Source organism: Diabrotica undecimpunctata, chromosome 1 (assembly GCF_040954645.1).
Source record: "Diabrotica undecimpunctata isolate CICGRU chromosome 1, icDiaUnde3, whole genome shotgun sequence".
NCBI classification, from domain to species: Eukaryota; Metazoa; Arthropoda; class Insecta; order Coleoptera; family Chrysomelidae; genus Diabrotica; species Diabrotica undecimpunctata.
In genome coordinates this window covers 1,614,180-1,623,791 of record NC_092803.1, presented here as the reverse complement: position 1 = coordinate 1,623,791, position 9,612 = coordinate 1,614,180, and the positions used below count along the sequence as shown (strand labels likewise).

Here is a 9,612-nt window from a genome sequence, read left to right as displayed (position 1 = left end):
AAAATATCTATTTTAAATAAAATGTCAATCATAAATATAGATCCAAATTTTGTTCTTGACAATGTAGATGAAAATTTAAAGCCCTTTTCCATAAATGAATTAAACCTGGCCTTAAATAAAAAGAAATCATCTGCCCCTGGTATGGATGATATATCTTATGAAATGTTTCAATTTTTACCTTTCAAAGCTAAACAAATTCTTATTAATAGTTATAATAAAATTTTAATGGGTGGAGAAATACCAGCCGTATGGAAAACATTTAATATTATTAGTTTTTTAAAACCAAATATTGATCCGACAAATCCAGAAAATTATAGACCAATTGCCCTGTCTTCATGTGGAGCCAAAATTCTAGAAATAATTATCAAGAATCGATTAGACTGGCAATTGGAACATAATTTAAAATTTTCAAATAATCAGACTGGATTTCGTAAAGGAAGAGGTATATATGACAACATAACATTCATCACATCTTACATTAACCTTGCATTTCAACCCTCTGAGTCAGTCATCGTAATTTTTTTAGACATAAAAGCTGCATACGATAATGTTGACATATATAAACTCTATAGTAAACTCAAAAACTTAGAAGTGCCTATCCAAATGTGTAACGTAATTCTCAATCTTCTGACAGAACGATCACTATATTGTAGGGGTAATGACGGCTCCTTCCTGGGTCCTGTACCAACAACCTCGGGTATACCACAGGGCTCCCCTCTGAGTACTATTTTATTCAATATTTACTTAAGGGATATTTTTGATTTAACTTTGGAAGAAGCATCTATCATAGGGTATGCTGATGATTTGGCAGTTATGATCAGAGGAAAAAGTGTAGCAGCCATGGTAAATAATATCAATAATGCTTTAAAGCACATAAATGCACACCTTCGTGAACACAACCTGTCACTTTCCATGGATAAATGTGAGGCAGTATGGTTCACTAGAGGGAGGAAACATACCATCCCAACCCCCGTACATATTAATAATGCAATCATTGCCTTTAAAAAAGAGGTTAAATATTTGGGTATTATACTGCAAGAAAACATGAAATGGTCACCACACATTACTAACATTACAAGTAAAGCAAAAAAATCACTAAATGTATTAAGAGCACTGTGTAGGGTATGGTGGGGTGCAGATCCAAACACACTTTTGATCGCCTTCTCTGCTCTAGTCCAATCACATCTTGATTTTGGATCAATGTTTCTTAGACCATGTTCTAAGGCCGCTCTCAGTAAATTGGATGTGGTGTTTTATGAGGGATTGCGTATATGTATGGGATGTATGCGTTCCACACCCAGGGCTGCTCTTTTAGCCGAAGCATCTATATTAGATCTGGAACATAGAAGAAAACTACTGGCCCTTAAATTAATTTCAAAATTCTTAGTTGTAACAAATCATCCAACTATTCAATTTATCAACAACTTTCTATTAAAAATAATCCATAGACCGGAGTATTGGAATAAAGACAAAATACCATACCTAGTGGAAGCACTTCAACAGTATAGGCCCTATTTAAAGTTAATATATAGAGGTTCAAATTTTCCATGTTACGAAATTGATTTTCATATACTCAATAAACCTTTAAAGTCTTTTAACTGTAATTGTAAAAAAGGAGACATTATGTCAAGAATTAATTTTGAGGCCAAAACTAATAGTCTAAAATCTCAGTATACTTTCATTTTTTCTGATGCGTCAAAGAGGGACAACAGAGTTGGTTTTGGTATATTCATTCCATCCCTAAATTATAAATTTTCGTCACGTCTTCCCAACCATTTAAGTATTTACAAAGCAGAAATAATTGCCATACATGATGCAGTAAAAACTGCCATTAATAAAAAAATTAAAAATGTGATAATTTTCTCAGATTCACAGGGGGCTATAACAAAACTCTGTAATCCTTCTTTTGCAACAAATTCTAAATATTGGGTTCTTACGACAAAAAGGCTAATTGCTGCATCTAACATGAATGGTTATAATATCCAATTATCCTGGATACCGGGTCACTCAGGTATACCTGGGAATTCAGAGGCAGATACTTTGGCCAAAATTGGAACAGATCTTAATATTCCCAGAAAAATGGTATATGACATAAAAGACATTTTAAATTTCTTAAAACAGGATATTTTAAACATTTTTAAAGATAAATGGAGAATCTTAGTCTCATCCAGACATCGTGGGTATGCTAGAGTTCAATCAACATTCACCGATAAGACATGGTATGGCAATTTAAAGTATAAAGATAGGAGACACATCACAACTATAATTAGAATGCGTACAGGTCATTGCCTGACTAATGCCCATCTTTTCAAAATTAATATAAAAGATGACCCTGCCTGTGAATGCGGCATGATAGAAAACCTGAATCACATATTTTTCGAGTGCCCTATTAACTATATTCCTAATTTGGACTTATATAAGTACTTTGTATCAAAAAAGAAAATATCACCATTATCCATGACTGACCTTCTATCCTCTCCGGAAGATGAAACTATAGAGATAATCATGCGTTTCATTAACATTAATAAAATCAAACTCTGAAGCTCAACTATCCAATTTCCCCGATATATCCTATAATCCTGCCTGTTTTAGTGCTTTGGTGTTGGCCTCTTATTCCATTTGTTATAATATTAATTTGTCTTCCAATATTATTGCCGTAGATCAGAAAGCCGATACAATAATAGCGAAGTTATAAGCTATATAGAAACAAGAAAAGTGCTACCACGAGAAAAGCTGTAGTTCAGTGAAGTTTTCAGAGATTCCTGCATGGCCCAGAGCCAGACAAAGTGGGGTCTCACACAAATCGGGCTGGCAATTGCCTTGCAGCAAAGCCATCAATACAACAAGACAAGACAACAAGACAACGGTGATAATGTTTCATTTAATTTGTATAAATGCAATATAAAGCGTTTTATGGATAATATTTGTTCCGAACACACTGTAACTGTAATCGAACGAAGGTGATATTTTGGCATAAATTGGTATGGTAACTCTTATTTGACAGTTGCGGTGTTGACACTTTTTGTACTTTAATATTTTGAATTTTAATGTGAATACCTCTTGTTTTATAATGTTTACCTATTTAATAAAATCTGTTCTTTTTAGAACAAAAGTAGTGTGTTTTATTTCAATAATTTGTGTTTTTATTTATTTACATTAATTATTAATTTGTTTTGTAGTATAATCCACTTTTGCAATAATTATGTGACCTATTTGATGATATAAAATGGATTCAGGATTTTTTATGCTTTGGCAACTATGTCAACTTCGATCTCTGTCAATTATAATGAGAATGACGTGCAACGGTAAGTAAATTAGATGGATTGTATATTGAATTGTTTTTCTGGCTTTTCAATTGAGACTTCAAAGTCTAGCTGTTGACTTTTACATTATATTCCACTAATGTTAGTTAAGAATTACGGTGTTTTTTTCCAAAAATTTTTATTTAGAAATTAATTACGTTTTTTTGTTTTAACGCCTGTCTATTTTTACCATAAAATTTGTGCACCCTCTATATATGCGAGAAATCGCAGAATATTTTAATTTATCAAAAATTTTCAAAATGGTGGAATGCTCCCCCTTAAAATTTTTTGGTTGAGTTTACCAAGAGATGTTTATCGAAAGTACAAGCTGATATAGCCGCAAATGTCAAACATGGAACAAAAAATTTCGGTATAGCAGTGTTGGCATGTTTTTATAATGTACTTTTTAAAAGCTTTATCTCTCTATTTGAAGCATATAACATATACATTATAAAAACATGCCAACACTGCCAAACCGAAATATTTTTGACATTTGCGGCTATATTCAGCTTGTACTTTCAGTAAACTCAACCAATTTCTATATAGTAATTTTTTTTGTGTAAACAGAACTGAAATTGACAAATAAAATTAAATTAATAATATGGAAATAAAACAAGAAACTAGTGAAAAAACTTGTAAAATAGAAACAGAGACGTGTGATGGTCCCTTGAATACCTTCAAAATTGAAATTACAGAAGAACCCAAGACAGAAACTGAATACGATGCATTTGATTATTTAGACTTAAACGATTTACCAGTAAATACTGAAGTAGAACACGATAAATATAAATTTACACTATTCCAAGAAAAGCAAACAACAAATGAAGAAAGTAAGTAAATTTGTTTTCTTAAAGTGGAAATCACTTTAGCTCCACTGTCGTGAGTACCCTATTTTGTTCAATCGTTTGGTGTGAGCTATGAAGGAAAAAGGAATTTACATTATGAAGGTTATAATTTTTATGGTTGAGCTGTTTGTAGGAATCTAAAAAGGATTTTGATAATTTTATTATTAATATCTCATAGAAGCATAGGTAATTGATACATTGATTATCAATTTTAATCAGTTACTGATAGACATCCTGATCCTTTATGTTATTTATTGGACAGTCCTAAAATATGTGTTGTGTTTCAATTTGTCTGCATTCACAGTATGGACTTAATGTTGATTTTATATAAATGTACTGTCAAGAAATGACCAGTCCTCCTCATTCTTATAATGGTAGTAATATGATGCATATCTAGGTATAGACTTTTGTCAAACCATAGTTTATTAGGAAAAAATGTTATTATACTACTTACCTTTATATTGAAAAGGTAATTATTTAGATGCATACAATATATTTTATGCTGAAGATGGGGAAGGAATGTGAAGTCATAAAAACCATACAAACGAAAAAACTGGAATATCTGGGCCACATAATGAGAGGAGAAAAGTACTCTCTGCTTAGACTCATAATCCAAGGAAAAATCTCCGGAAAGAGAAATGTGGGGCGTAGGAGGATTTCCTAGTTGCGAAATTTAAGAGAGTGGTATGGATGCAGTTCAATACAGTTGTTCAGAGCTGCAGCCAACAAAGTGGAGATTGCTGTGATGGTAGCCAACCTCCGATAGGAGACGGTACTGCAAGAAGAAGAAGAAGAAGATTTTTCTCCAGTGTGAAGTTTGATGTGTTGAGATAAAGAATATTTTCGATAAAATTGTCATATTTTTATTTAATATTTTTCTTTCTCTGTGTTGACCTGTATATTTTCCTGTATTACGTTGATATCTAAAGAGGAGAGTTTCTATATTCATTTTTCATATGATGCTCTGCAAAGCGATGTTAGAGAGTAATAGGTTAGGGCATCCCCCTATTGGAGACCACTTTTTATTGTAAAAATGGTCGACAGTTTTCCTTTAAGTTTTACTGCACTTCTATCAGCGTGATAAGGAATTTACTAAAGGAAGTTTGAAAAAACATTTGAAAGTGCATACTGGACAAAAGCTTGCAAGTGTGAAATATGTTTAAAGCAGTTTAGCCAAGAGAGTAGTTTGAAATCACATTTGAGATTGCACACTGGAGAAAAACCTAACAAATGTGAAATTTGTTTTAAGCAGTTTTCTCAAGCGGTTAATATGAAGTTGTGTCTGAAATTGTTCTGGTGAAAACCTTACAAGTGACTAATGGATTCTGCTGTTTCAGGACAGTTTTTAAAAACAATTTATTTCGATAAAATTATAATTTTGACTTTCTTGTCTATATATATATGCAGATATATATATATATATATATATATATATATATATATATATATATATATATATATATATATATATATGCAGACACTTGTTACCACATATTGGTATAGTGCGATGTGATAATAAAAATAAAATTAATTAATGTCAATCTTAATCCCATTTGTAAATTTAAATAATATTCTACTATATATTTACATTATGTACAAAGAACTCTGCCACTTTTATGTAAAAGTGGTTTCTGTTAAATTAGGTGAAACTTTTCAGAGCTGACCAAAAGTTATCATTTCGCTAAGACTCATAAATCAATCGTGTCTGAGGTACAGAGGTTCCAAGTGTTGGTTTTTAGTCCATTTGAATAATACATATTTGTAAAATATACAGAGTTTTAGTAAATATGTACAACTAACTTCAGGGAGTGATTCTCCAAGAAAAATAATGACAGTATCCTATGTAAAGCTATGCCTGCAAATGTTGGCTTTTCCGAGATACAGGGTGTTGAAATTTTTCTTACAAACTAACGACTTATTTATTTCCCTGACACTGCTTGTGATATGCAAATAAAATTTAGTGGGTTTTACGAGTTGGTTATTGCACATTTTTTTGACATAGTTTTTTCAACAGATTTTTCAAATTAAAAATTATTTTTGAATTCTCCATTTAATTTTTTTTTTAAATCTTCTTGTTTTTTATATGAGACGCCGATTTGAAAAAAAAAATAAAACTCATACTTTATTTAAAATTAATTAATCTCCCAAAAGCTTGTGTAGAAGAGCAGTAAAACTTAAAGGAAAACTGTCGACTTTTACAATAAACAGTGGTCTCCAACATGAAGATGCCCTTTCCACATTACTCTCTAACATCGCATTGCAGAGCACTATATGAAAAATGAATATAGAAACTCTTCTCTTTAGATATCAACGTACTCGCATTCTCCGATGAAAGGGATATATTGGAAACACGACTATTAGTGCCAAAGGAGACTGTATGAAACAGAATAATTAGTTAAGTAAATCAAGAAAATTTATTCAAAGTATAATTTTAAATAAATGATATTTTACAACATATAAAACTGAGCAATAACAAACCTTGAAAGGTCAACTTGGGTATAATTTTCTTTATTTATTAAATCCCTTTGTTTCTGCAATAATTTTTTCGTTCCAGTAAAATGTTTAAAGTTGGTTTGTATTTTAGGTTGTTCGCAAGAGGAGAATAGAATTAAAATCATGGAAACGTTACATTCATCTGCTAAAGTAAAATATCCAGGTCACCACACTGAAGAAAAAATATTAAATAAAAATAAAAATAAAAAGTGTGACATTTGTTTAAAGCAGTTTACCAAAAAGGGTAATTTGGAAAGACATTTGAGATTGCACACTGGAGAAAAGCCTAACCAGTGTGAAATTTGTTTAAAGCAGTTTACCCAAAAGAGTAATTTGGAAACACATTTTAGATTGCACACTGGGGAAAAGCCTTACAAGTGTGAAATTTGTTTAAAGCAGTTTTCTTATAAAGGTCATTTAAATGTACATTTGAGATTGCACACTGGAGAAAAGCCTTACAAATGCGAAATTTGTTTTAAGAAATTTACTGATTTAGGAAATTTAAAAGTGCATTTGAGAGTGCACACTGGAGAAAAACCTTACAAGTGCGAAATTTGTTTTAAGCAGTTTAGTAGTACAAGTAGTTTAAAATCACATTTGAGAACGCACAATGGAGAAAAACCTCACAAGTGTGAAATTTGTTTAAAGCAGTTTACTACAACAGGTCAGTTAAGAACTCATTCAGGAAAACACAGTTAAGAAAAACCTCATAAGTGTGAAATTTGTTTAAAACAGTTTACTGAGCCAAGCAATTTTAAACATCATTTGAGATCGCACACTTGAGAAAAACTTGAAGATGTGTGACATTTGTTTTAAACAACTTTTCACTGACGCTGAAGCTTATTGTATTTGCTGATCATTTTTGTTTCTTACGTCCAGTATCCAATTGTTTTATGTACATTTGCCTTGTAAGTCCCCATTAGTCCGTCCATCGCCAGATCCTACAGTAGGGGGGGACATAACTCCCCCCGTGGGCAGCCTCTGGCGACCCGGGTTAACATGGTATCTCTATTCGTTATCCTACCAAGTCTATAGTAAGCTTTGTAGTTCTCCTGATTCCTGCAGGACTATTTATCTATAGAGAATCCCAGGTGCTGGTCCCCTTCTACATTTTCCTACTTAACATGGACCAGTATTGTGTCCTCATCATCGGGTTCAGATGCTGAAGGCGAATCCTGCTCACCTGTGAATTTATGGATTCTGGCTCAGGTACAAAGTCTAGGACTGTGGTTCTCACCGAAAGGTTCTTGAATTCGACCACTGTCAAACTCGTCCACTTCCAGAGAGTGTCCAACCCTGCAAACGCCTTCCTGAGCTAGTTATTTGTAACCTCATTTGCACCGTTCTATGATAGCACTGATTTACATATATTGAATTGTTTTTCTGGTTGTATATTGTTAAACCATTTAATAATTTCCATTTTTCAATTGAGACTTCAAAGTCTAGCTGTTGACTTTTACATTATATTCCACTAATGTTAGTTAAGAATTACGGTGTTCTTTTTTCCAAAAATGTTTATTTAGAAATATTAATTACGTTTTTTTCTTTTAATGCTTGTGTCTATTTTTACCATAAAATTTGTGCACCCCCTATACGATTTAATAGACACCGCCGTGCTGTCACTGAGAACAAGTTTTCTAGCATGCTCAGAAATCGCAGAATATTTCAATTTATCAATAATTTTCAAAATTGAGAAATACTCTTCCTCTTAAAATTTATTTATAGTGATTTTTTTTGTGTAAACAGAACTGATATTGACAAATTAAATTTAATAATAAGGAAATAAAACAAGAATCTAGTGAAAAAACTTGTAAAATAGAAACAGAGACGTGTGAGATGGTCCCTTGAATACATTCAAAAATGAAATTACAGAAGAACCCACGACAGAAACTGAATACGATGCATTTGATTATTTAGACTTAAATGATTTACCAGTAAATTTGTAGGAATCTAAAAAGTATTTTTATCATTTTAGTATTAATATCACATAGAAGCATTGGTAATTGATATATTGATTATCAATTTTAATCAGTTACTGATAAACATCCTGATTCTTTGTTATTTATTGGACAATGATAAAATATGTGTTGTGTTTCAATTTGTCTGCATTCACAGTATGAATTGAATGTTGATTTTATATAAATGTACTCCTGTCAAGAAATGACCAGTCCTCATTCTTATAATGGTAGTAATATGATGCATATCTAGGTATAGACTTTTGTCAAACCATAGTTTATTAGGAAAAAATGTTATTATACTACTTACCTTTATATTGAAAAGGTAATTATTTAGATGCATACAATATATTTTATGATATTATATGTCACTTAATTCATTATTAGTAGTAGTAGTAATCTTTATTTCAAAAATTATACACACATAAATATATACAAAGACATACATATATATATATATATATATATATATATATATATATATATATATATATATATATATATATATATATATATATATATATATATATGTAGAGCGAAATACATGTCAAAACAAAGAAAAAAATTAGAGAAATTCTGTTACATATTTGAATTCATAAAACCAATTACCTTGTATGGTTCAATTTATAAGAGTAATTTATGCACAGCTGTTTTATACTGAGTTAAGTAATTTTGGTATTACTCTAATGTCATAGGGCAATTTTTTTAAAGAATCTCATGCAGTAATAAATATTTGGCATATTTTTCTGTCACAGTCAATCTGAATGGTGTAAATATACTTAATCTCCCTATTATTATAACTATGTCATCATCATCATTGGCTTTTACAACTCTTCGTGAGTTTTTGCCGCGTTTACTATTGCCTTCCATTGATTCCGATCCTGTGCTATTATTTCCCATGGCCTTACTTCCATCTTCTCCAGGTCTTCCCTGACTGCGTCTTTCCACATTTTTCTAGGCCTTCCTGTCGATCTTCTACCATCTGGTCTTTCCCAAAACACATTGCTAATCAGTCTG

The 9,612-nt window shown here is 31.4% G+C and overlaps 1 protein-coding gene across 1 annotated transcript; it reads left to right on the top strand.

Annotated features, from left to right (window-relative positions):
• The first annotated feature begins 3,654 nt into the window (after nucleotides 1-3,654).
• On the top strand, nucleotides 3,655-9,024 carry LOC140443320 (uncharacterized). Its single transcript, XM_072534519.1, has 2 exons — nucleotides 3,655-4,132; nucleotides 6,732-9,024. Exons 1-2 carry the CDS (start codon nucleotides 3,904-3,906, stop codon nucleotides 7,337-7,339), a joined length of 837 nt encoding a protein of 278 aa, XP_072390620.1. The 5' UTR covers nucleotides 3,655-3,903; the 3' UTR covers nucleotides 7,340-9,024.
• The last annotated feature ends 588 nt before the right edge of the window (nucleotides 9,025-9,612 follow it).

Excerpts from the sequence above, each read along its gene's own strand:
- LOC140443320 (XM_072534519.1), top strand. The coding sequence starts at position 3,904 with ATGGAAATAAAACAAGAAACTAGTGAAAAAACTTGTAAAATAGAAACA. Across the intron at positions 4,133-6,731 it reads GCAAACAACAAATGAAGAAA|GTTGTTCGCAAGAGGAGAAT; the intron begins GTAAGTAAATTT and ends TTTGTATTTTAG.